Raw genomic sequence first — 27750 nt, forward strand, 5'->3', positions numbered from 1 at the left:
CTTAACTTCTCTGTGCCTCAGTTACCTCATCTGTAAAATGGGAATTAACTGTGAGCCTCACATGGGATGACCTGATTACCCTGTATCTACCCCAGCGCTTAGAACGGTGCTCTGCACATAGTAAGCGCTTAACAAATACCAACATTATTATGTCAGAGTCTCGTTCCTTATCGGAATTAACCAGATAAATGGCTCCACCAACTGAGAACGGCCATGCACCTGGGGTGAATACAAGATAATCAAATCAGTCAGTCCCTGCCCCATGTGGCATTCCCATCCTAAGAGGCAGAGAGAATGAGTAACTTCTCCCCATTCTACAGATGTGGAAACTGAAGTCCAGAGAGGTTGTGATTTGCCCAGGATCACACAGCTGGTCTGTGGCAGAGTTGGGCCACTCCCCTGACTCCTGGTCCCGGATTCTTTTCTCTAAGAAGCGACAGAAGGCAAATACTGGGGAAGTTCCGAGTTGGTTCATCCCCTTCCTAGAATGGAACTGGGTGACGCAAGGTGGCAGACTCCATAATATCCGAAGATATCCGAGTTGAGTAGTTTGAGGTTAAGATTGGAATAGATGAGTTAAGTTTTGTTAATATTTTGGATTTGGTAAACACATACTGTCTGAATGGGAGGAGGAAGGTTTGGAATGCACACCAATTATACAGTTTGGAGTAGAATCAAGTCTCATTCTTGGCTTCATTATCACTATTGTGCTTTTGGATCTGTGTAGCAGTAAAACGCAGAGCGATCTTTCAGAAAAGTCACCCCTTGGTTCAGGTAACTACAGTGTTGTCATTCCTTTCCCCCCTTTTCCTCCCTCCCCAAGTCACAGTAGCATTTAGGGATGTGGTCACGTTTCAGAATGTGGCCTCAGCACCAGTGTCCCTAATGCCGGCCCCGAATGTGGCCATGGCAGATGTCTGGGAAAGGAACCACAAGTGACCGGCTCCTTAAATCCCCCTCTCTCCTAATGATGGTATCTTTTAAGCTCTTGCTATGTGTCTAGCATTGTTCTAAGCACCGGAGTAGATACAAGCTAATCAGATTGGACACCATCCCTGTCCCACAAGGGGCTCACAATCTTAATCCCCATTTTAATGTTGGTATTTGTTAAGCGCTTACTATGTGCCGAGCACTGTTCTAAGCGCTGGGGTAGACATAGAGGAATCAGGTTGTCCCACGTGGGGCTCACAGTCTTAATCCCCATTTTACAGATGAGGGAACTGAGGCACAGAGAAGTGAAGTGACTCACCCACAGTCACACAGCCGACAAGTGGCAGAGCTGGGATTCGAACTCATGAGCCCTGACTCCAAAGCCCGTGCTCTTTCCACTGAGCCACGCTGCTTCTGAGGCACAGAGAAGTGAAGCAGTTTGCCCAATGTCACCCAGCAGACGAGTGATGGAGCGGGAATTAGAACCCAGATCCCTGTGACTCCCAGGCCCGTGCTCTGTCCTAGTGGCCATGGAAGCAATCAGGTCCTTAGGGTCCCCTCCTTCTTCCCCCTTGACCCAAGGGACCGTAAACCTTTCCCAGTAAAGGTTATCGGATCCAGTCTGCCCTGCGTGGCTGAGGTCAGTCATGCAGTGGGGAAGAGTTCCTGCTACAGGGAGTCATTTCCCCTGCAGCCCCTCCTATGTAATACCTTATCTTTCACCCCCAGTCCTCCTTCAATTAGCATTTTGGACGGATACCCACACCACTCATCCTAGGAACGCCCCTGGCTTGGATCCACACTGAGTGGCAAGCAAGTGGAGAAAATCTCTACCAAAAATTGAATCAGCATCTTTCTCCAGCAGGCTGATGCCCTTATTCTATCCCAGTAGCCGCATTCCCGTGGGATTAAAATCGTGAGTGAAACTGAGTCCTGTTTGCATGGTGAAGAATTGACTTTAGTGCAAAATCATTTTTAGAACTCTGACTAGGTGGTTTTGGAAGCAGCCTTTTTGACTCTGAGGTACCTCTCTTTTGTCACTAAGCTCTCCAAATGAAAAGATGAGGTGAAGGAAAAAACCGTGGCCTACTCTTAGAACAATTTGGAGAGATAATGTTACCTTGTATAGGATTTTATTAATGACACAAATGGAGATTGTAATAATAAATGTGGATTGGTTAAGTGCTTATTATGTGCTAAGTACCATACTAAGAGCTGGGATAGATAAAAGATAATCTGTTCAGACTCAGTTCCTGCCCCACCTGGGGCTGACAGTCTTGATGAAGAGCAGGTATTGAATCCCTATTTTTTGGATGGGGAAACTGAGGCACCGAGAAGTGACTTGGCCAGGGTCACACAGCGAGCAAGTAGCAGAACCGGGATTAGAACCCAGCTCTTCTGATTCCGAGGTCCCTGCCCTTTCCAAGAGACCGTACTGTTGCTTCTTTCTGTGACATTTAAGCGTGAAATGAGATTTGGAAAAAAATTAGTTTTTATGTTCCCTAAAATCCAATCCAGTTTTATCTCTTTGGGAGATTGATGCTGGAGGAACCTAGCTGGGAGTACTCACTCAATCAATCAATTGTATTTATTGGGTACTTACTGTGTGCAGAGCAGTGCGCTAAGGGCTTGAGAGGGTATACTTTAAAAATATAATTCTAGGCTCTTAGCACAGCAATTTGAAATCAATTCACTATCCTGGGCCCTTGCCCAGGAAATTGTAAGTTTCAGAGCTGTTGTTTGATAATAATGGTAATATTGAAAATTGTCATATTTGTTAAATGCTTATTCTTTTTTTAAATGGTATTTGTTAAGCTCTGACTACGTGTCAGGGACTGCACTAAGCACTGGAGTGATACAAGGTAATTAATAATAGTATTAATGATGATGGTATTTGTTAAGCGCTTACTATGTGCAAAGCACTTGTCTAAGCACTGGGGGGGATAGAAGGTGATCAGGTTGTCCCACGTGGGGCTCACAGTCTTAATCCCCATTTTACAAATGAGGTAACTGAGGCACAGAGAAGTGAAGCCACTTGCCCAAAGTCACACAGCTGACAAGTGGCGGAGCCAAGATTAGAACCCATGACCTCTGACTCCCAAGACCATGCTCTTTCCACTGAGCCACTGTCCCACATAGCGTTCAGAGACTTAATCCCCATTTTACAGATAAGGTAACTGAGGCACAGAGAAGTTAAATGACTTGTCCAAGGTCATATAACAGACTAGTGCCAGAGCCGGAAATAGAACCCAGTTCCTTCAGACTCCCAGACCCTTGCTCTTTCCACTTTCCACTAATCCTCTGGAATAGAAAGAAAAATAATCAGATAAGACATAGGCCCTGTTCCCACATGGGCTACACAGTCTAAGGGGTTACAGTAAATTAGGGAGAGGCCTAAAGAAATGTCAAAACAAAAATGTTAAATTAATGACAATTACTACCATGCACCCCTGACAAATATAAACTTGCGTTTTTAGTAGGTTTCATTTTTATTTTCCATAATTTTATCTTCTATCAGTGGATAAAATTATTAGCTCTGCAATGAAAATATAACATTTTGTTTACTTGGGAAATTTCTGTCACGTTTCTAGCCTTTTACTTTCTAGTTAATGCTGGCCATCCAAACTAAATTTTATTTACAGATATTTTATTTAGTGGAGATTGTCTTTCCACATTCCAAACGAGTTAGCGCTCATCATGCTAGAGTTCCAATTTAATAAGAATTTTCTCATGTCAGTAAATAGAATACAGGAAACGACCAAACCGAACAGCAATTTTGTGTAAATGATGAACTAATTAAAAAGCTTGCTAAAGTTGTTTTTTTTGTTTTTGTTTTATTGTTTAGTACGTTTCACTGCTTTTGAAAGCAAACTGTGAAAGGTGAGTGATGTAAAAGCAACCAAGTTGGGACAGAGACATGGAGATAGCTTAATTCGAACCTTGAAAGCAGATTAGCTTAGCTGGCAGGTAATGACGAGATGACTGTTCTGAGATCTTATGCACCTTTGGCTTCCGTTATCTTGCGCTGTAACTTGTTTATGTCCTTCTTGAATCTCTTTTTCTCTAGTCGCATCTTTGATGTCTGTATTTGTTGAAGGGACTCAAGAGACTCATGGACCAATTGGAATCCTAGTATACGAAAAGGGATGTTTCATTTAAACAACAGAATGGAAAAAGTAAGCTCGTTTTGCTCTGCACACAGTAAGCGCTCAATAAATATGATGGATTGAACAAAACCTCCTAATCCAGCAGCCCAGAATGATTATACTTTAATCCAAACCCCTTCAATTTCATTTCAGCAAATCTAAAGCTCTATTTTACCATGTCACGAAGATGCACTATATCTGGGCAAAACTCACCTCTAGTTCCAGGATGAAATTTGAATTTGTCCTGTTCCCCAAAACATATAAATTGCTCTACAGTATCATTCGAAGACATCTTGCAGTTCTTTTCTTCTCTCCTAATCCTTTATTATTAATAATAATAACGTTGATATTTGTTAAGCGCTCACTATGTGCAGAGCACTGTTCTAAGCGCTGGGGTAGATACAGGGTAATCAGGTTGTCCCACGTGGGGCTTACAGGCTTAATCCCCATTTTACAGATGAGGGAACTGAGGCACAGAGAAGTGAAGTGACTTGCCCGCAGTCACACAGCTGACAAGTGACAGAGCGGGGATTCAAACCCATGACCTCTGACTCCCAAGCCCGGGCTCTTCCCACTGAGCTATTTTCATTGCCATTACTATATAAGTGAGGGGAAGTTGGTTTTTTTTGCTTTTTTTAACACAACTGCTTACAAATCTAGAGTTACTCTCTAAGGGGACCCAAAGTAGTTTCAGAGTTTCTGCTTAGTTCAGTGCTCTACACATAGTAAGGCCCGATAAATACCACTGATTGATTGACTGATCAACTATTTCAGCCTGGGCTAAGCTGTGGCACTGCCATGCCAAACTTATGGTGATGGGGAGGGGGCAATAACTTAATGGCAGTCAAAACAACTCGGGCATTGCTTTTAGAAGGAGGCTTTGGTGATCCCAGGCCCCTGCTGCCATTCAACTGGCAGCTTTGACACTGCCCCCGAGGAAAGGGTGCATAGACAGCAGAAGGGACTTCGAATCACTGATTCCTTTTTCCGGCCGCTACTGTCCCAAAGGAATGTGCTGGATCACAATAGGCACATGTCTCTGGGGGAGACACCCCTTGCGTACAATATTCAAATTCCTTTCGGCTGGAATTTTTTTAAATGGTGGTTGTTAAGGGCTTACTATGTGCCAGGCACTGTACTAAGCGCTGAGATAGTTACAAGCTGATCAGGCTGGACACAGTCCCTGTCCCATATGGGGCTAATAATCTTAATCCTCATTTTAGTCTTAATCCTCATTTTACAGATGAGGTAACTGAGGCGCAGAGATGTGAAATGACTTGTTCAAGGTCACATAGAGTGGTGGAGGCAGGTTTAGAACCCAGGTCCTCTGGCTCCCAGGCCCTTGCTCTATCTGCTAGACCACTCTGCTTCTCAGCTCACACTTGCCCCTTGCAGAACCAGACAAGATGCTGCATTGTGACCATGGAGTTGGAATACTAAAATCTGGCTGTGAATGAAATCAAAGGTGATGGAGGATGCATTGGATTTGGGCAGCAATTCGTTATCTTCCTTGGGTGGGCTATTAATAATAATATTGGTATTTATTAAGTGCTTACTATGTACCAGACACTGTACTAAGCACTGAGATGGGTATAAGCAAATCAGCTTGGACACAGTCCCTGTCCCAAGTGGGGTTCACAGTCTCAATGCCCATTTAACAGATGAGATAACGGAGGCACAGAGAAGTGAAGTGACTTGGCCAAGGTCACTCAGCAGACAAGTGGCGGAGCCAGAATTAGAACCCATGACTTTCTGACTTCCAGGCCCATGTTCTATCCACTGTGCCGTGCTGCTTCTCATATGCTCTCGTTAAGCAATGGACCCCTCGCCAGGAAAATTCTACATCATCATCAGTCATCAGTGGTATTTATGGAACGCTTACTGTACGCAGAACGCTGTACTAAGCACCTGGGAGACAACACTATAACAGAGTTGGTAGACCTGTTCCCTGCCCACAGCAAGTTTACAGTCTAGATTGGAAGACTAGAATGAGGGGGTCGTCTCTTTGCTGTTGCTAGAGGTTTGGGGAAGTAGGATAGAAGGAAGAGCGGGAGAATTCTAAAGCGACAGAGATGGCCGGGCCCATCTCCAACCTTCTGAAGTGAAGGAATTGACGAGATTTCTTGTGATGGTTTCAATATTGCAAGAGACAGATGGTGGTGTTCATCAGCATCTATTTGGTTGCCTTCTTGGCTCTCAAATGAGGAGCTTTCACACTAATCTGTCTTGATGTTAGCCCAGCTTGACAACAGTGCTGTTGTCTAATTGGCAAGAAAATCCGACTGGACTTCTGTTAATACATTTCCTTTGTGTGGGTGTGTATTTAAAGGTCAGGCTGGCAAACTAGCATATGACTGGACTGATTACCTTCAACCGAATAAGAAGCTCAATTTGATTAAAAATCCCCCTTCCTGAATTTACAAACCTATCGTCTCGGGACGGAGAGGAAGAAAACTCCAAGTCCCCTGGATGGTCGAAGGCAATTCACTCATTCATTCAATCATATTTATTGCCGATTTGTACATTCCAAGCGCTTAGTACAGTGCTCTGCACATAGTAAGAGCTCAATAAGTACTATTGAATGAATGAATTTATTGAACACACTGTGTGCAAAGCACTGTACTAAGTGCTTGAGAGAGTACAATATAACAAGAAAAAAAAACATTCCCTGCCCACAACAAGCTTACAGTCTAGAGGATGATCTTACAGCACGGCCTTGTGAATAGATCATGGGCCTGGGTGTCAGAAAGACCTGGGTCCTAATCCCGGCTCCATCATTTGTCTGCTTTGTGACCTTAGACAAGTCACTTCACTTCTCTGTGTCTCAGTTATCTGTAAAATGGAGATTAAGACCCCCATGTGGACATGGACTGTGTCCAACTGATCAGCCGCTACCTACCCCAGCACTTGATACCGTGCCTTGCACATAATAAATGCTTGACAAATACCACTAAAAAAAGAAAAAAAAAAAGATGTCACACTATCAGAAAGGGAGAGAGGGAGATGGTTCCAAGTTATCCTTTCCAGATGATGGCAGAATCTTAGAAGAAATTCAAGGAGTCACAGCACAATAGCACACAAATTGACTGAGACTGCTCGCACCAATGAGAATGCTGTGCAGGTACAACTCAATAAATGTTGGCTTAGTTCAGCAAATGAAGCCCTGCTTGTCTGATGCTTTGGGTTTCCTGTCTTCCCTCATATTTTAAAACCCACAGATTGATCTTGTGTGTCCATAGCTCTGTTGAACAAATCACTCAACTAGGCTAAGTGCAAATCACTGGCTTAACTTGGTCTTTAGCCATTTATATATAGGTTGCACCCTGTTAGACGATGACCGTGACAGTTAGTAACTAGAGCTGGCAGAAGGAAATGTGTCTCTTATCCAAGTCACTGAATAGGAAATGGGATATTGTCTTCAATTAATATTTCTCACCTGATTTGTAATCATCCTGTATTTTCTCCAGCTCCTCCCACATCTGCTTTTCCATCCTATTTATTCTTGCAAACAGTGTATTTTTGGCATTCTTCATTTGGTTCAGCTCTGCTTCATATTTCTGTGGGTTAGTTAAATTTTCTATCTTTAGCTGCTGCTGATTCATTTTTTCTTCCATTTTATTCTCGGCTTCTTCCTGTGAAAGATACAATTCGTGAACAATCTGCAGGAGCTTTACATCCCAACCAAGAAAAATGTGTTGCTCACTGCAGTCACTTCACATAGTAAACATAAGTTCTAACTGAATTTCTTTTTTTTTCTGAAATGATTTTCAACAGTGTGAGAATTACCATGTTGTTCTGAGTTGACTCTAGGCTCTACATATCTCTTTAAAACATGAAGCTTCAGGAGGAAAAGTAATTCAGCCTTCACTTCACCTGATAGTAAGGTAGAGAAATGTGGTAGATATATGAAAGTATTCGTATGAACACATTTTATTTTATTCATCCATTTAAGTACTAATATAAATGGTCAATTATTATTACTTTGAATATATATCAATGAATGCTATTGATTTATATTAATGCCTACATTGAGCGGTCTGAATTCTCTCATCGGGGCTTATTATTATTAATTGCCAAAGAGTGATTTCTGATTCATAGCAACTCCATGGATATATTTCTCCAGAACGTCCTGTCCTATGCCATAACCCACAACTTTTCTAACGGTTCTTCTGTTATCGTTGTTATGCTCTCTATCCATTTAGTGGCTGATCTGCCTCTTCCTCATTTTCCCTGAACTTTTCTTAGCAGTAGTGTAGTCTCTAGAAATTAGTCCTCCTGATTATATGTTCAAAATATGCTAATCTAAGTTGTTATTTAGCCTTCCAAAGACCACTTTGGCTTGATTTGCTCTAACATCCATTTGTTTATTTTTCGGGCAGTGCATGGTATTTGCACAATCCTTCTCCAACCCCACATTTCAAAAGAATCGACGTTCTTTCTATCCTGTTTTTTCATTGTCCGGCTTTCAGATCCATATATTTTCACTGGAAACACTATAGAATTGACAGTTTGTATTTTTGTGGCAATTGTCACTTCGGCACGTTTCATGACTTTTTCCAGGTTCCTCATAGCAAGTCGTCTTAACGTTAATCTTTGGCGTATTCCTTGACTACTAGTTCCTTTATTATTGATTATCGATTCCAGGAGAGCAAAATTGTCAACTATTTCAATCTTCTCTCCATCCACTACAAATGTGTTAAAACTTCCAGTTGTCATGATCTTTGTTTCCTTGACATTCAAATGTAGGTTCATCTCTTGGGGGCCTAGCACACGAGAAATAGTGTAGGTACCAGAAGTCGCTAAAGTGTCATTAGCACACTCAAACTACAAGTCAGCTCTGCTCGAGACTTGACTTCTGGGGCCATATTAATTGAATAACAACACAAAAGAAGCCTTCTTACTGTCTACTTGAATAAAATAACGTGGATAAATGCAGCCAGAAGACATATCCTGCACAATCGCATTCACTGCTTATAGAATGCCATTATCTAGGAAACTGATCCAATTTTTCTAAATATCTCACTTGTCAGCCTATGGCAGAGGTTTCAAGCTACTTAGCACCCCATCCAGAAAGTATAAGTGTGGAGCAAAACAGCTTCTTATATTGCCAAACTTAAAGTGAGTTAATTTCCAGAGAAGATGTGAGAAAGGGTGGGATTGAGGCAGGGCCAAATTTAGCTTTTATAGAATACTTTGGAAATATTCAACTTTAAACAAGGAGATATTTTTCACACAGCTGGACTATATTTGAACAGATGTCTGTGAATAGAAACCTAGTACCGAATTCACTCTGCTAATGTGACTTTTCTTTGGGAATCTTTTTTAGCCGTCTCCCTTAGATCAAGTCTCCCTTGAGGCAAGAAGATGCCGTTCCATTCCCCCAAAATGCTTTAGGGATGTAGAGGCAGAATCCGTCAGGCTGTAGACACTGATCTGCTAGAGAAAACTATTTTACTGCTACTATTATGGCTGCAACTCGGATAGCTTTCAATATTCCTGATTCCCAGCCTGAAAACTGTATCCATAGCTCTTTTTTTCTGAAGCATCCATGATAAGACAAACTAGACTGGTTAATTCAAAGTACGTGGTTGTCTGTCTGAGGAGACCCAGATATCTCCTTTACTCATACAATCCGTTGGAAGGATTCAATTGTTACTTGGTGCCCCAAACTGTGGGAATCAGCCAATCAGTCGTATTTATTGGGTGCTTTACTATGTGCAGAACACTGTGCTGAGCACTTTGGTGGAGTATAATACAGCAGAGTCGGTAAAGACGTTCCATGCCCCGAAGGAACTTACAGTTTAGAAGGTGAGATGGACATTAAAACAAATAAATCATGCACATGTGCATAGGTAATAATAATAATAATGTTGGTATTTGTTAAGCACTTACTATGTGCAGAGCACTGTTCTAAGCACTGGGGTAGATACAGGATAATCAGGTTGTCCCACGAGGGGCTCACAGGCTTAATCCCCATTTTACAGACGAGGGAACTGAGGCACAGAGAAGTGAAGTGACTTGCCCACAGTCACACAGCTGACAAGTGGCAGAGCTGGGATTCAAACTCATGGCCTCTGACTCCCAAGCCCGGGCTCTTTCCACTGAGCCACGAGAGTGGCATGAATATCAAGTGCTCAAAGGGTATGGATACAAGGGCAGGAGGGAGAGAAATGATATAATCATTTATGTAATCAAAAGATGGCTCATTCTTCAGTCAATATTGAGTGTACACAGTATGCAGGCCGGTGGAAAATTGCTATACCAAGTGTGATCTGAGGTCAGACCCTCATAGTAACAAGAGGACCATCAGGCACCATAGGAATTCAGCACTCAGTCCAGAGCCTGGCACATAGTAAGCACTTAACTAATACCATCTTTTTTTTTTACTATGTGACTATGAGATTCTCATGGATTAAATCCAGAAATTGCGGTCCTTCCAAAAGGATTCAATGCCACCAGTGCAGTGCCTAGAAGAGATTAGCAACATCCAAAACTATTTCACAATGGCTCGGTCAACTGAAGGAACAGCATGGCATAGCAAAAGGGCACAGGCCTGGCCATCAGAGGGCCTGGATACTAATCCCAGCTCTGCCACTTGTCTGCCATTTGACCACAGACAGGTCACTTAATTTCTCTGTGCCTCAACTGCCACATCTGTAAAATGGGGATTAAGACTGTGAATCCCACGTGGGACATTGTGTCCAACCTGATTAACTTGTTTCTAGCCCAGTGCTGAGTACGGTACCGGGCACATAGTAAGCACTTAACCGCACCATTTAAAAACAAAGAATGGAATTAGAATTGAAGGTGCCTGCCTCCTTTCCCTGGCACACCATTGGAGTTAAATTGGGATTGATGATAGATTCAGTCCAGTTTATTTTATGCCACTATGCTTGAGGTTGCGATTAGAGAACATGGATATGCTTCCAATCTCCTGGAAAACTCTTCCAACTCAAAAGACTCTGAACATCATCAAAAACCTTTTGGACAATCACCCAGGAACTCCTTTTGCTTACAATTGTTCTCGAAGCACATGCCCAAAAACACACACCCCAGACGGTCATCATTTTCTTCACCAGCAGCGGAGGCATTTATTTTACACCTACTGTGGACAGAGCAATATATTTGGAGTAGATGAGAGAAGCAAAAGTACCATGGTACTAAGAGGTAGATTAGAAAATAGCCCCAGGTGTTGCAGATACATAAGGTTGGAATCATTTGTCAATGCATCTTGTCAGACATATCTACCTCCATAGTCAGTAGTGCCACCTTGATATGTGAAAGACAACTATATATGACGTATGCTCATTTTTAAAATGTTATAAACTCCTGTTGTAATAAAGTTTTGCCAAAAGGTAACCCAGTGCAAAAGAAGCATTCCAATTTGATGGGAAGCATAAACGGTTTGACTGGGTAACTAAGGAAGCTATTTGAGGAATTTGATCCTCTAAGGTCTTTAGTCTTTTGATTCCATGATTTTTGCCCCCTCCATCCGTTACCTTGGTATATTTTTCATCAGGTTTTAAAACTTCAAAACTACTTATGTGGACAGAGAGGCTGACTCCATGAGAAGCTATTTATGAGCACCAACTTCCAAAACGAACCAAACTATTGATATAGCCGTACCTCCAATTAAAGGTGGATTCAATTGCTTGTTGTTGATATGCACTGTAAAATAATAATAATAATAGTGGTATTTGTTAAGCGCTTACTATGTGCAAAGCACTGTTCTAAGCGCTGGGGGGATACAAGGTGATCAGGTTGTCCCACGTGGGGCTCACAGTTTTAATCCCCATTTTACAGATGACGTAACTCAGGCACAGAAAAGTGAAGTGACTTGCCCAAAGTCACACAGCTGACAAGCAGCGAAGCCAGGATTCGAACCCATGACCTCTGACTCCCAAGCCCGGGCTCTTTCCACTGAGCCACGCTGCTTTATACTCCCAACTGTCCTACTGGGTCTTCTGATCCATCATCATAATCACAATGACCATCATCATTATCAACAAACATCATTTGTTTAAATTGAGTTCCCATATGGTTTCTTTGGCTTGATCATTTTAGAGGCTCTAATCCTAACCCTAGTCTTTAAGCTAGAACTATTACATTTAATTGATGTAGATAGAATTACCTCCAAATTCCATGACTGGACCTCTCAAAATATTTTCAGATTCTCATTTATTAAAAAAACCCCTAAGGATGACTTTATTTCCCATTCCTGGTTTGGTAGCTGAAATATCCTGAGGCTAACTTTCAAGCCTGGATACATTCTCATAAGTCCCCCGTGGGATTTCCAGACAGCCAGTAAATCCAGAGTGGGTTGCCTAATTAAAGGTGATATGTTTACTTCCACTTGAAGCATATCGGAGGAGTCATCTAAGTAAAGGGCCAGAACAAGATCCCCATCACCAGGCCACTGGCCAGAGGGTCCAGAGGGAGGATATTTAGGGTTGATGCTCTCATCTGTGACATCACTAGGGAATGGAATTGGGGCTGAGGAAAAGTAATTGCCCCTTTTTTCTCCCCCCCTCCCCACACCAGTAATGATGGCTTCCCTCACAGGCCACCTGGCAAATATCTGAATGTTCCATGGGCAGTAGTCCACCTAGTAGATGATTGATTTGCCCATGGGTGGCATCCAAAAGGAACAGAAAATGTCAAATGCCTGGCGTCTTCATCAGCTTAACATTTCCATTTAGTGAAATTCATTCCGTACTGCAGCTCTCTAAGGCCCCACTGATGAACTCTGATGCACAAATGCTTAAAAGACTCAAAGACCATGAAATATTGACCACTGTCATATGATAAGCTCCCTGGGATGAGGTAACCTTTTCTGGTGTTTTTTTTTTCCCTTTCCCATCTGTTCTGGCCCTCTGAATTTCCATTTTACGTCTCTTTTGATTTCCCTTGTTCTCGGGAACATTCCTTAAGCTATTTTCTTTGATTCTGGGTCCTTTGGGAGATAAAGATTTGGGTTGAAATAGAGCTGCAGTTTGAGCCGAAAGTGTTTTGTTTCTTAGGTGCACAGGGGAAATTTCTAGCTAGTTATGTGATGAATCTGAAAGGAATTATACAGCGGAAAGATCTCTGCCACCTACTGTGTGAAACATTTCTCAATTACTCTACTGTTCTCAATCTCAAAGACATTTTTCAAAACCAAAGCTTCTAGAATCACTAATCAATTCATCCTATCACTGGGTAATAATAATAGTAATTATGGTATTTAAGCTCTTACTATGTTCCAAGTGCTGTATTAAGTTCCGGAAGAGGTACAGTATAATCAGTTCAGTTTGGATATAGTCCCTGTGCCATACAGAACTCACAGTCTAGTAAGGAGGGGAACAGGTATTTTATCCCCATTTTACAGATGAGAAAATAGAGGCATAAAAGAAGTTAAGTAACTTGCCCAAGATCACACAGCAGACAAGTGGCAGAGGTGGGATTAGAACCCAGATCTCCCTCCGAGGCCTGTGTTCTTTCCATTAGGCCACAACAACTGCTTCTTGTAAAACTGCACCCCGGATCGTTGTCCTTTTGATGACTCAGAATGCCTTACCAGGCTGTTTCTCACTGTGATGAGGAGTTGATTTATGTGGAAGAACTGTTCATTTTCAGATTTGGTAAACTGGCTTTCCGTCCACTTGCGCTCCTTCTGAATCTGTTCACAGAGCTCGCCTAGAAGCTTGTTTACTCTAAGGATAAGAAGTTTAGTTTGATTAGCAGTGTTAAAAATAGCAGGTGAAATGTCTTTCTTTTGGTTCATATAGTGAGATAAAACAGAGGCTCAAGCAAGGCTCTGGAAAGTCTCTCGTCACTGTAGTTTAAAAAGCCGAGGCATTTTAGAACGTGCTTGGTCAATTATTGATTCTATTTATTGCCATTGTTCTTGTCTGTCCGTCTCCCCCGATTACACTGTAAGCCCGTCAAAGGGCAGGGACTGTCTCTAGCTGTTACCGATTTGTACATTCCAAGAGCTTAGTACAGTGCTCTGCACATAGTAAGCGCTCAATAAATACTATTGAATGCATTAACTGGGGGAAAGAAGAGAAATACATGTAGGTAAACCCAAGTAACAGAAATCTGAAAACAGTTACCCATATTCATCTCTAGCTATTCACGGAGATATACCCATAAATATATATTCATTGGGAGGATTGGATGGATAAGATCTAGACTCAAAATTCGTCATGGGCAGGGAACGTGTCTACCAACTCTGTTTGTATTCTTCTCTCCCCAGAAGGTAGTACAGTACTCTGAAGACTGTAAGTGCTCAGTAAGTACCACTGATTGATTAACTGAGATGGATACTGGAATAATTGGAGCCTATGGGAACCGTCTATAAGATTAAGGGAAGAGTAAGGAAATTCAAGACAATTAGACTGTGAGCTCCTTGCTGAAAGAGAACGTACCTATGCTCCACTATATTGTTCTCTCTACCAGGTGCCTAGTGTAGTACCGTAAACGGTCAGTAAATACCAGTGATTGATTAAAAGACTTTTGCAAGAGAAGTCACACGGTCTACTGGATAGAGCACAGTCCTGGGAGTCAGAAGGACCTGGGTTCTAATTCCAGCTCTGCCAAGTGTCTGCTGTGTGTAACCTTGGGCAAATCAATTAACTTCACTGTGCCTCAGTAACCTTATCTGTGAAATGGAGATTAAGTCAGCGAATCCTATGCAGGACAGGGACCGTGTCCAACCTGATTAGCTTGTATCTACCATAGTGCTTAGTACAGTGCCAGGTACATAGAAAGTGCTTAACAAAGATCATAAAAGAGGAGGGGGGAACGAGAGAGAGAGAGAGAGAAAGAGAAAGGTGGGGGGAGAGACAGAGAAGCATTCCCAACACAAAAGAATATCTTTTGACTCTGTTGTACTTTAGGCAAATTGCAAGGGGTATAGGAAGGGTCTTCACCCTACCTGGCCTGATTTTATCATGCAGAAACTATGCCCAGTGTGGGCGTCAATCCTGCCAACAGTTGGAACTGCCCTTCTGATAGCCATGAATGGAGTCTGGTTATAAATAAATTGGCATCTGGAAAACTCATTTTTGCCAATGGTTCATTTAAGTTCCCTCACATGCCTGTAATTAGAGCAGCTAATAGAATTGTCTCTTCTGAATTTCACTTCCTTTTCCTTCTCCCACATGGAGATGAGCAGAATCGTGGCCAAATGGCAGACAGCAGGAAAGGAGAGAGTCAGTCTCTGGATTATCATGTTGTCTGTGAAAGTGACTGAAAGTTGAACTTTTTAGATATAAGTCAATCAGAAAAGTCCTCTCTTCTAAATGGAAAGGTATTATTGTTCCCTGAAAACATGCGGCTACTTTGCAACATTTCTTTCTTTAGCCTCCAAAAGAGAAAAACGTCATGATTGATAATTGAAGTTCCAGAAATAAAACTGAGCAGTAAAGAAGGCTATCATTTGTGATATTTTTATTGCAAGCTCCTGCCGTTCTCCTTACTGCTCAAGTTGAGGCACTATCAGTTTGTGCTTTATTAAACCAAACATTTTCTAAGCATACTTTTTAGGTTTAAAAAAATTCAACCCCAACAATCAGTGAAAAGTTTGAAAACAAGATGTCTCTTTCATAATCATTTCCCCCTGTTTAATGGCAGTAATTCATTTTAAAAGAAGGAAGTTTTCTGCTCATGAAAGCACTTAGAAATACCAGAATTCTTGCTATTAGATAATGAGAACTTTACCAGTGGTCTCCGAGCTGAAGAAAAAGTTCACAAGTAGAAAGATGGAAGAATTTGAAACCAAATGCCAAAATATGATATAAATGCCATCCAAATCATTAATTTTGCTAAAGCCTGCTGTGGAGGGAAATTAATCTAAGTCCTTATTATGTGCCAAGCACTGAACTGAGTGACAATGTTAATGTTGGTATTTGTTAAGTGCTTACTATGTGCAGAGCACTGTTCTAAGCGCTGGGGTAGACATGGGAATCGGGTTGTGCCACGTGGGGCTCACAGTCTTAATCCCCATTTTACGGATGAGGTAACTGAGGCACAGAGAAGTTAAGTGACTTGCCCACAGTCACACAGCTGACAAGTGGCAGAGTCGGGATTCGAACCCATGACCCGCTGGGCTAGATATGAGACAATCAGGTTCCACATGGAGCTCACAATCTAAGTAGGAGGGAGAACAGATATTGAACCTCCATTTTGTGGATGAGGGAATCGAAGCATAGAGAAATTAAGTAACTTGCCCGGAGTCACAAAAGCAGGTAAATGGAGATAGGATTAGAACTCAGGTTCTTTGACTCCCAGTCCCGTACTCTTTCCACTGCTTCCATTTTTCCTAAAATATTCAGAAGCAGGAGCATCAGGTTATGGCTATCGTCTACTTAGAGGTGGAATTGGGGCTGGAGGAAATGCAATGTTAGGACATCACCGTAGTCTGATTTCTATTAAATAAATGACTAAAATGGTTGCCCCAGGTTTTACCAGTGAGGAACTTCAGTATTTGCCATCTGGAATAATTTGTTATTAAAGCTAAAGCATGCTATCAAGTTCCCTCATACCTCCAGACTGGACTTGTTAGTTCTATAAATTTCCAAGGTTTTTAATGAGAGCAGTGAAAAGTCAATCTCTCATTTGTAACAAGGATGACACATTCCTACTATCTTACTGTTGTTACAAGATTCTCTCCCTATAAGATCTCTGTGCATGTATTTCCCTGGCTGTATGGATTTCAACTTCTGTATAAGTTACTGCCAATTAACTAGCTACAGCAGGAAGAGGTACCGAGTCAGCTGCCTTTTCCAGATCATGATTGCAGTTTAATTCCTTATATTCCTCTAAGATATTATATTCTTTATCGAAGATGTAAGTCTTTTGGGTCTGGGGGCAAGATCATTTGGGGTGGCCTGCAAACAGGATTGAGGGTCGATAGGACCAAGGGGAAATGGATCATGGTATTTTCTCGGCACATTTGATAGTCAGTGCCAAAATCTTAAAAATTTCCTAGAGGAACCCTAATAAGAGTGGTATTTAGGGTTTACTATGTGCAAGACACTGTTCTAAGCCCTGGGGTAGACACAAGATCATCAGGATCCACATGGAAATCCTAGTCTAAGTAGGAGGGAGAACAGGTATTGAATCCCCATTTTACAGATGAGGTAGCTGAGGCACAGAAAAGTTGTGACTTTCCCAAGGTCACTCAATAGGCAAGTTGTGGAGCTGGGATTAGAACCCAGGTCCTCTTATTCCCAGGCTAATGCAACTTTCCATTAGACCACACTGCTTCTGGGACAGGAAGTCTGGAACACAGTGGGGACTTACATTTAATATGAGTAAATCTTTGTCAGAACCCACAGCCCAGGTCTGGAAATTAAGGCCGTCTGGAAATTAAGCAACTGAATTGTTATTAAATGACTGCTTAAATATTGATGTAATAAATTATAAATTAAATTATGAAGTAGAGATGGATGAAATCATTTGAAATTACAATTCGAAATTTTTAGTAAATTTTTTTTGGGTCATAGGCATTTGGCCTCCAGGTAGGCTGGGTATTGAAAGCTGTTTGGTCCCTTAAAAGAAGTTTGCTCCTTTGTTCTCACCCCCTTTATTGTTAAAATGCTGCTATTTTCTCTCCTTATTTGCCCTCAAATGAATCAAAGGCTTTTCAACAAGGATTCACACTGTATGTATCTGCCTCCTCTTCTGTCACACACACAGACACACCTCTGAGCGGCTCCTCAGTTGAGCACTCCACCTCTTTAAACCAGTTCCTTTGAGTCTGGGTTTTCCAGGGAATTCATCCAGATGGTAAATTCATTAAATATGGTCTATCTTTTCCTCTACTGAACTTCCAACTCACAGGGCTAAGGTAATTTGAAAACTTGACTTCACTCCCCTGTGTTGCTGGTGGCCAGTTCTCTGAGTTGTGGGCATAAGTTCATATTAGTCTGCATACATTTTTGTTGGTTTCAAGGTCTGGATAGTGTCTACTGTTCAATTAGTCATATTGTATTTATAATGATACCTTGCTTTTTGCATAGCACTTTCATTTTTCCAAAGCATTTTCACATCACTGATCTCATCACTTATCCACTTGTCTACAGTGTGACCTTGGGTTTGGAGTGGTTTACCGTTGCCTCCTTCCACCCAGTAAATTTGAGTCTCCGCCCTCGACTCTCTCCCATGCCGCTGCTGCCCAGCACAGGTGAGTTTTGACTTGAAGTGTATTGCCTTCCACTTGCTAGTCGCTGCCCAAACTAGGAATGGTTTTGGTATGCCTCTGCTTGACTCTCCCTCCCGTAGTCGAGACTGGTAGAGGACTGGAAACTCTCCAGGTGTGATCCTGAGAGGGGTTAACTACACTAGTGTTTGTCCATGAAGATTCTACATTCAGCAGGATTCCACACTTTCGATTGCTAAGACGAGAAGAGGAAGGCAGCAGAAAGCAGATGGAGTGCTGGATTTGACAGTTCCCACCAGTCTCCCTATCCCCACCACTCCAATTGGCCCTGTAAAGGACGGAAGGAGAATAAGAAGACAGGGAAAAGGATGCAGGAAAAGCATCCTGGTCTCCCCATCCCACTAGCTGGGAGTCTCTTAGACTTATACTGTGATCCCAGAGAAGTGAGGAACCAGGAGTTTAGATGGAATCATAACCAGAAAACTCTTGGGTAAAGAAACAAGAAGCAGTGATGGGAGAAAGTTCCAGGAGTTGAAAGCTTCCTATTTTTGAAAGTAGCTTCAAACAAAAGATCTCCAAACATTCAACATCCTAGTCAGACAAATGTGGAGGGATTTCCATTAATTAGAGAAAGAAACAGTAGTGTAGCATGGATCTAGGGCCCCAGTGAAAATCAGGGACAAAGGACACCACCATTCAAATGGCTGTGCTTTTTCTCATAAGGGCTTACTGATTTGTGGACTTGCACAGTGAGTTCTGTGTTAAAGTGCTTCTATTTCCTGGCTACCTGCAGGTTCCTGTTTTAGTTGTTTTATTCAAAGGCCAGTCCTTTTGGAAGATAATTAATGTAAATAAAAATATCTCATTCACTTACTTGAAATCCAGAAGTTGCAATTCATGGTGATGATCCCCATAGATAGTCTTTAAATTTGAGGTTTGCTCCGAGGTGGAAATTTCAATCTTACCTAATAGCTGCATTACCTAATGAGAATACAACGGGAGCTCTGTGGTGAACCTGGCCATCAACATTTCTATGAACTACATTTGTTTCTCAGGAGCCAAGAAACAAGCTTGAATTTAAGGCAAATTTACCAAAAAGTCAGTCCTGAGCTCCTCATCCTTCCCTGGCCATTTGACTTGGGAGAGAGACAGAGAGATGGTGAACTGAAGCATTTTCAGGATCACTTACCTTCAGTCCTGACCTCACAGCTGCCATTTTGGGATCAGCTGATTAAGAAAATGAGACAGTGTGACCTAGTGGATAGACCACAGGCTTAAGAGTCAGAAGGACCTGGGTTCTAATCCCTCCACTTATATGCTGCTGGGTGACCTTGGGCAAGTCACCTATCTTCTCTGTGCCTCAGTTACCTCATCTGTAAAATGGGGATTAAGACTGTGTGTCCCATGTGGGACTGGGATTGAGTCCGACCTGATTAGCTTGTATCTAGCCCTGCACTTAGTACAGTGCCTGGCATATAGTAAGTGCTTAACAAATAACTTTAAAAAAAAAACACAAGAAAGCTGGAACAGGAAATAGCCTGGATATCCAGTGAATTTGATGCCAATGAGCTTTGTTGCTGGCAAGATTGAGGGTGTGAGACCTGAAACTACTGAGGCTACCACTTCTGGGGTTCCCTCAATATGGAGAGTTTCCTATATCCCTCAGCTTCCATCTTCCTTGCCCCATTGGCCCCAGAGCCTCCAGCTCCCTGGGTCCTCATTCTCTGTGTCGATTTCTCCCCCACTTCTTCTGGGGGCCAGCCTCAGGGTTGGTGGGGAAAAAAGAGATGTGTATGTTTCTTATTCAGATAACCAGCAACAGGATTCACTGTTGCTCCTATCCACAGGGAAGTCTATTTCAAATATTGTGGCCAATTGTAACATTTGCTGTGACTCAACCAAGAATTTAATTTAATAATAAATCCCATGTTAATTTATTTTAATCCTAGGTCATTCTTACACTCATTAAGTTGGTTTCTTCTAGGTTCTCTCTTTGGAAAGAGCTATTTTAAGGTGAGGATACTTTTTTTTTAATTCCCTGTTTAATGCTTTCCTGGATTGGCTGAGTCCTGCTTTCCTGGAGACCAAGCTTCTGGGGACTCTGCGAGTTCCATTTTCTGGTCATTGTTTGAATGAGAAGAGCAGATTTATAAAAATCTTCTGGATGCTCTTATAAGATGCTTTGGAACAGATTGATGGGGAGATTGTCTCATTTGTAGAATATTTTGCATTTTAAAATGCCGAGTCTAAACTAATGAAATAAATAGCCATGGATGTAAATTATTTATATTAATGTCTGAATCCCTCTCTAGACTATATGTTCGTTGGGGCCGGGGGATGTGTCCACCAATTCTGATGTACTGTACTCTCCGAAGCACTTAGTATAGTGCTCTGTACACAGTAAGCACTCAATAAATACCACTGATGATGATGATGATGATGGTGAAATTGCTGACCATTTAACAACAGGCTGAGGATTTTCTACCCAAATCCGCAGGCAAGGATTCCACAAGGGAATTATTTGCAGTACTTTTTCTAGGGTCTCTAGGCACCCAAACCCCCCAAACTCCTTTGACTGACTGAAAATGGCAGTAAGTTCAAGAGGGGTTTGGGTTCATAATGAGTTCCTAGAGGGAAAAATAATGAGTACTAGGTGGCCTATGTCCAGCCATTAGAATGGATGCCAAAAAGCACAACTATTAGACTTATTTCTTCAAATATCCTTGGGATGCTGTTGGTTGGATCACTTATGTGTTTCAGTAATGGAATGTTATATGCTCTTTAGTTCTTCTATAAAATGACCATTATGTCCATTTCTTGTGAAAATACTTTTACTAAATCAATCAATCAATGGTACTTATTGAGCACTCACTGTGTGCAGAACACTATACTAAGTTCTTGGGAGACAGAGTTGGTAGACACGTTCCCTGCCCACAACAAGCTTACAGTCCGGAAAAGTCCCTGATTCCGTGGTCTTTGAGAAGGGGTACGAGGGAGCACAGGAAAGACTGCAAAGTGAAGTTATACATTTACTTACACTTCCTTTATTTGAGTCTTTAACGACCACACTGTCTCACTCTAACCCAGTCTAGGGGCTGAAAGTCTTTTATAACAATCACTGTATTGTTTCATAGCTCCTGACTGAACACTGGGGGAGCCAGATATTAAACTACTGTTTCTGGCAGCAGTATCAAGTGAACAATTTTCTCTGAGCTCTTTCTCAGTTCCTCACCTTTAGCTCAACTTTATTGGAATAGGCTTCCAAGGTGGACTTGATTTCTTGAACCTCTTTCTCAAGGCCTCGGAAGTCATGTCTGATGACGTTCAGGTCTCCGGAGAGCTTGGCAATGTTCGCATCACACCTACAGGCAAAATGGAGATATAATGGATGGTGAATTTAGTCCAGAGACAAAGTAATCCTACAGTTATTTCGGCAGACACCCTGGCACCCGTGGTATGCCAGGGTAGCAGTGTTGAATCCCAGGTACCTCAACTATCCTGAGATGGACTACTTACTTTGGATGACTGGTTGATATTGGGTATGTGGGGGGTGATCATGGAAGCAGTATGGTGTAGTGGATAGAGCATGGGCCTGGGAGGCAGAAGGTCATGGGTTCTAATCCTGGCTCCACCATTTGCTGTATGACCTTTGGCAAGTTACTTCATTTCTCTGGGCCTCAGTTACATCATCTGTAAACTGGGGATTAGTACTGTGAGTGCCTTGTGGGACAGGGACTGTGTTCAACCCTATTTGCTTGTATCCTCCCCAGCGCTCAGGACAGTGTACGGCATATAGTAACGTTATTATTAACAAAAAACTACAATTATTATTATTATGCTGACCCTGCCCGAGATTAAGGGGGCCATTCATGGGATGTTGTCAATCAGGATTTAAGGGCTGGATTAGAAACAAAACAAGAAGCAAGAAGCCCTACAAGGATGGCCTAAATGGCTAAAGAACTGAACTGGGCTGTACCCACCCACACAGCCTTCTCAGGGAAAGTGTGGGCCAGCCTTCACGATGCCCACTCTAGTGAGAACATGTGATATGATTCCTCACAGGGACTACTTATTTCCAGAAAAGTCACAGCTACTCAACACCCCCAGGGGACATTCAGTCTTTGAAAAGTCCTTCATTTAGAAAGTCCTAAAATGGTGTTCTGCTGGAGGAGAGTCTCGGAATCAACTCTCTGAGAGTAGAAATAACAATTAACTTGCTCATCTCAAGTCTCCCACAACAGCTGAGATATTTCTAGTCAGAGTGGAAAAGACCCAAAAGATCCCAAAAGGTCATCTGTTACTTCTCTGAAGCCTGTCCCCTCCCAACCCTCATCCCCCATAAAATCTCTGGCCTCTTCACATCCCTAGTTCAAACTGTTGGCAACTTCATTTTAGCAGGCACTTAATAATTATTTGGTGGCTGGAAAAAAGCGATGATGATGCAAGACGAATTTCCTTCCCCAGTAGATACAAAAATACTTATTAGTCCCTGAAAACTTTGACGGGCCACAGTACAAATAAAATTTATGTATCATTATCCATAACACCCATCTAGCTCAAGACAGAGTGAGCCCCTGTGCATGAGGCAAGCTTGTGTTCAGAAGTGGATTTTCCCAATTGACAATTTCTTTGTGATCTATACACTTATGGTGAGAGAGAGAAAGCTCAGGGCACCAAACACCGGTTGGGAGAATCGTATTTCAGAAGCCCAGAACAATCCAAATCAACCAAATCATCAACATATCCAACTGATGTGTCCTTGTAACACAAATTTCCTTGCTCTTTTTCTTCTTAGATTCCCTCCCTTGTCTATCTCTCCTGGTGCCCTGATCTTCTGTTCCCAACTTTCCTGTCATTGTCAATAGCTCTACCATTCTCTCTCTCCCTCAAGCTTGCAAATTTGTTGTCATCTTTGACTTCTCTATCATTCAACCCCCACATTCAATCTGTTTCTACGTCCTGCCAATTCTTACCACATAATATCTCCTGGATCCAGTCCTTCCTCTCTATCTTTATGCCTATCTATAATTGAATTTATTTGTTTATATTAATAATATAATAATCCGTCTCCCCCTCTAGACTGTAAGCACGTTGTGGCAAGGGAACGTGCGTTCAATAAATATATTTAGAAATTATGGTGATGATGAAGGTTCCCAGAAAAAAAGGAATGGGAGGGAGGAGGAGGAGGAGAAAGAACTGATAAAACTGTGGGTGTTATTGTTCCCAGGTAGGACAGTGTTAGTCAGTCAATCAATCATAATTATTGAATAGTTACTGTGTGCAGAACACTGGACTAAGATCTTGGGAGGGTACAAAATAACAGAGTTGGTAGACATATTCCCCGCCCACAAGTGTCACCACAAAGAATGCCCCCTCCCTCACATGTTAAGTGGACATGAGTCTCTATTTGTTGCCGTATGTCCTTTCCAAGCACTTAGTACAATGCTCTGCACATAGTAAGCGCTCAATAAATACGATTAAATGAATGAATGAGTGAGAAAGTACTTAGGAAAAACGTTAGCCCTAAACAAAAAGTTAGAGCTAAATGCCTGTGGGGAGCACCTAGGGACAGAACAGGATGGTTAAACTTGTCTGAGATAATTGTCCTTTGACAAGTTAAAGGAACAGAAAGAGCTCCCACATTCCTATCCTATTATTTGAGCTTCCATGCTACCCCAGCTTCCTGCTTACCACTGACTGTGGACTCAGTTTGCAAAAACACATCATGGTGGCTAGAAAATGCAACACGGATGTTAAATTCCAAATGCATAATGTGTCATCTTGCCCTGCAGACGAGCTCTTGGACAATGAATCCCCAAATCCATGAAGGTACAAGGTAGACACCAATGGGGTGGGTTCAGTTCAATTCTGAAGCAAAACCAAATTATTAGGATAATGGTCTCTGCTTCCCAATCGCCGTTTATTTACAGTGAAAAGGGGGCCAGTAAAATCACACCCACGCTTTGGATTTATTTGAAGATTAGCAGCGATTTTGCTTCTTGCAATCTGCACAAGTACTGATAAGTAATGTTTTGCAGGATGTATAAGATACATACAGACTATCACCACCATGGTTAAACTTCTTAACATCCTAGAAAGGATTTCCTTATAAAGCTAACATCTAAACGTTTTAGAATCTTAATTATAGCTTATATTTCTGTAGAAATTCTCACTTAACAAAGGACAGACCTACCATTCACTCCTCAAACAAGATCCTAATAATAATGATAATCATTGTAATGATAATAATAATCGTGGTATTCATTAAGCACATACTATGTGACGAGCACTTTACTAAGCAGTGCGGTAGATACAAGATATTCAGGTTGGATAAAGACCTTGCCCACGTGGAACTCAAAGTCTAAGTGGGAAGGAGAGGTGTACTGCAAAGGCAGGGAATAAAATGGGTACGAGGCAGTTGCCCAAGTTATTGGGCTTGACTAAGGGACCTCTATCCCCCCAATTTCCAGTCAAGGAAAAGAGGTACACAATCCAGGGTCATGAAGAAAATCACCAGCAACGCTGGTTCTAGAACAGCACTCTAAGGACAGAGCTTAATAAATACCACCAATTGATTGATAGAATTCAGAGTCCCAAACTTTCCACAAAACTGGCTTTTCAATGCCAGATGAGAATTTGATCTGTGCACTGTATAAATTGCCAACGGGGAGAGTTTGGAAGTGAAAAGGGAGGAAACATTTGGTAAGGGACGGTAGGCACCGTTATAGAAAACAGAGTTAATTTTTCCACTCACCTGGCCACCCTTCCACGTAAGTCCCCAACTTCTTGAATAAGCTTCTGGTTCAGGTTTTGCAGGGCAAGATTAGTTTCCGTAGTCACGCCATCTCTAGCTCTTATTTGCTCTTGCAAAATCTACAAGTTGGTGTTCAAATCCCATTTAGTGTACCTCTGAAAAAGCCTTAGTTAGTGGTTTCTAATGGCAAACAGTGCCCATCTGGGCTTTGGCAATTGCATAAAGAGGAGCAAGGTGAATCAAGAGCTGGGAAAAAGCAGGAACAAAGACAATTGGAAATTGCAGAGGACTGAGAGGTCTAGATTTCTCTCCTCTCTTTTAAATTTTTGTATAAATCATATTTAAGTGCTCACTATGTGCCAGCCACTGTACCAAGTACTAGGGTAGATACAAGCTAATCAGATTGGACACAGTCCATGTCCCACTTGGGGTTCACAGTCTTAATCCCCATTTTACAGATGAGGTAACTGAGGCACAGAAAAGTTAAATGACTTTCCCAAGGTCCTACAGCAGAGTGGCAGAGCTGGGATTAGAACCAAGGACCTTCTGACTCCCAGGCCTGTGCTCTAACCACTGCACTATGCTGCTTCTCTGCCGAGAAGCCCTGAGAGACAGGTAAATGGATTTATTAGCACTGTCTTCAACAATGCTAATACACAATTTCGAGGGCAAGGATCTGTTGAACTCTCTGAAGTGCTTAGTACAGTGTTTTGCACACAGTAAGCACTCAATAAATACAATTGATTGATTACATAAAGCATTTAATAGTCACCCCACAGATATATGTATATATCTATAAATTGTATGTCATAAATTATTTATATTAATGTCTGTCTCCCCGTCCAATCAATCACTGGTATTTATTGAGCACTTTCTATGTGCAGAGCACTGTACTAAACTCTCGGGACAGTGCAACACAACAGAATTAGCAAGCACATTCCCTGCCAATTAAAAAGAAGCAGCGTGGCTCAGTGGAAAGAGCCTGGGCTTTGGACTAGAGCTCATGGGTTTGATTCCCGGCTCTGCCACTTGTCTGCTGTGTGACTGTGGGCCAGTCACTTAACTTCTCTCTGTCTCAGTTACCTCATCTGTAAAATGGGAATTAACTGTGAGCCTCACGTGGGACGACCTGATTACCCTGTATCTCCCCCAGCGCTTAGAACAGTGCTCTGCACATAGTAAGCGCTTAACAAATGCCAACATTATTATTACGGTCTAGACTGTGAGCTCGTCTTGAGCAGGAAATATGTCTACCGACTCTCTTGTACTCTCCAAATGCTTAGGACAGTGTTCTGCGTACAGCAAGCACTCGTGATGATGACGATGATGAAAGCCTTTGTATTCCTTTAGGAATTTCATTTCTACTTCAGTGGCAAAAAATTTGAATCCGAAAGTGTATCTATCCCTGTGCCAATATGGCGTCTCATCTTCTGTCCAATGGGGAAAGCAGCTTCCCTGATTTAGGACTTTACTAAATTCTTACTCTTGGAGACTTCAAAATGAGTGACTGAAAATGTGATGGAAGCTTCCAAGCTTTCTCCCAGGAAGTACAACAAGCTACTAGAGAACCCTGGCTCATGTCTGTAAACTAGCAAAAACATAAAATGCAGCAGTATTCGGACTAGACATGATCAGATAATAATAATAATAATTATTATTACGGTACTTGTTAAGAGCTCTCTATGTGTCGAGCACTGTTCTAAGCGCTGGGGTAGATACAGTGTAATCAAGTTGTCCCACGTGGGGCTCACACTTTCAATCCCCATTTTACAGATGAGGTAAATGAGGCACAGAGAAGTTAAGTAACTTGATCAAAGTCATACTTCAGACGAGTGGTGGAGGCGGGATTAGAACCCAAGTCCTCTGACTCCCAAGCCCATGCTCTTTCCACTAAGCCACACCGCTTCTCTATCAGATGCCCTTCGAACACTGCCCTGCAGGGTAGACAGTTTTAGGGGCCTTCGTATCTCTTTGCGTCAGGCCTGATTGAAGAGCGGTACCCTCAGTCTCTTTGAACCAGACCTCACCCCTCCATCACTGCTGTTAAATCTCCCATTGCACTAGGCCTGCTCCCTGGAAACCAGTGTGGGTGATGCCGGTGGACACCCAAGTCTTGATTTTACAACTCCCTGGCGATGCCACCTCCAGGTCCTTCGCGCCGGGTGTTTCTGGGACTTGTGCCAGATCCCTTGGGGCCTAGCACTGTGCCCCTCCAATGCCTTCGGCATTATGGCCCACAGCGGCCCTTTTCTGGGGAAAGGAGGCAGGCTGGCTTAGTGCAACGTGAATGGGACTAGGAGTAGAGAGATCTGGGTTCTAGGTCTGAGTATGTGATCTCCCCTCTGACAGATTTGAGCAGCTAAGGAATAGAAGCGCTCTCTTTCCAGTTTAACAGCAAAGCTATAAATCAAAGGAAACATTTCTTTACAGTTAACTACAAAGTCTTCAGACAAGAATAATACCGAGTCTCCCGGCACCCCGCACCCTCCGAAAGAAACAGAGAGCTACCTCCATGTTCTGGTTGAGTTTTTTTACTATGCTTGTGATGGTCTGAATGTGGTTTTCCAGGAGCTTCCGGGTCAGAGATTCCTCCCTGTGAAATCCTTGACTTCCCCGAAGGCACGAAGTGATATCTTCTTTGATGCGGAAGGCCTGTTCCAAGAGGACTGCAATGGTCCTCTCTTGGTTGGAGAGTCGGACTTCCAGTTGATGACTTCGGTTTATGGGAATGGCGGGAAGGAAAGACTGGTCCCTGCAAGGAAAAGAAAACATCT

At 42.3% G+C, this 27750-nt stretch overlaps 1 protein-coding gene across 2 annotated transcripts in view; it reads right to left on the minus strand.

The window, feature by feature from the left end:
* Positions 1 to 3744: 3744 nt before the first annotated feature.
* Positions 3745 to 27750, minus strand: part of FAM81B (family with sequence similarity 81 member B) — a 36377-nt gene continuing 12371 nt past the window's right edge. For both annotated transcript variants that reach the window (XM_007664859.4, XM_039911165.1), the window contains 7 exons: positions 27485 to 27728; positions 24977 to 25095; positions 21455 to 21584; positions 19097 to 19203; positions 13633 to 13768; positions 7513 to 7708; positions 3745 to 4059 (listed from right to left, as the gene is read on the minus strand). In XM_007664859.4, coding sequence (XP_007663049.3) covers positions 3926 to 4059; positions 7513 to 7708; positions 13633 to 13768; positions 19097 to 19203; positions 21455 to 21584; positions 24977 to 25095; positions 27485 to 27728 — 1066 coding nt within the window. In that variant the 3' untranslated portion in view covers positions 3745 to 3925. The remainder of the gene's footprint in view (positions 4060 to 7512; positions 7709 to 13632; positions 13769 to 19096; positions 19204 to 21454; positions 21585 to 24976; positions 25096 to 27484; positions 27729 to 27750) is intronic.

The sequence above is a fragment of the Ornithorhynchus anatinus genome, chromosome 1, assembly GCF_004115215.2.
Source record: "Ornithorhynchus anatinus isolate Pmale09 chromosome 1, mOrnAna1.pri.v4, whole genome shotgun sequence".
NCBI lineage: Eukaryota > Metazoa > Chordata > Mammalia > Monotremata > Ornithorhynchidae > Ornithorhynchus > Ornithorhynchus anatinus.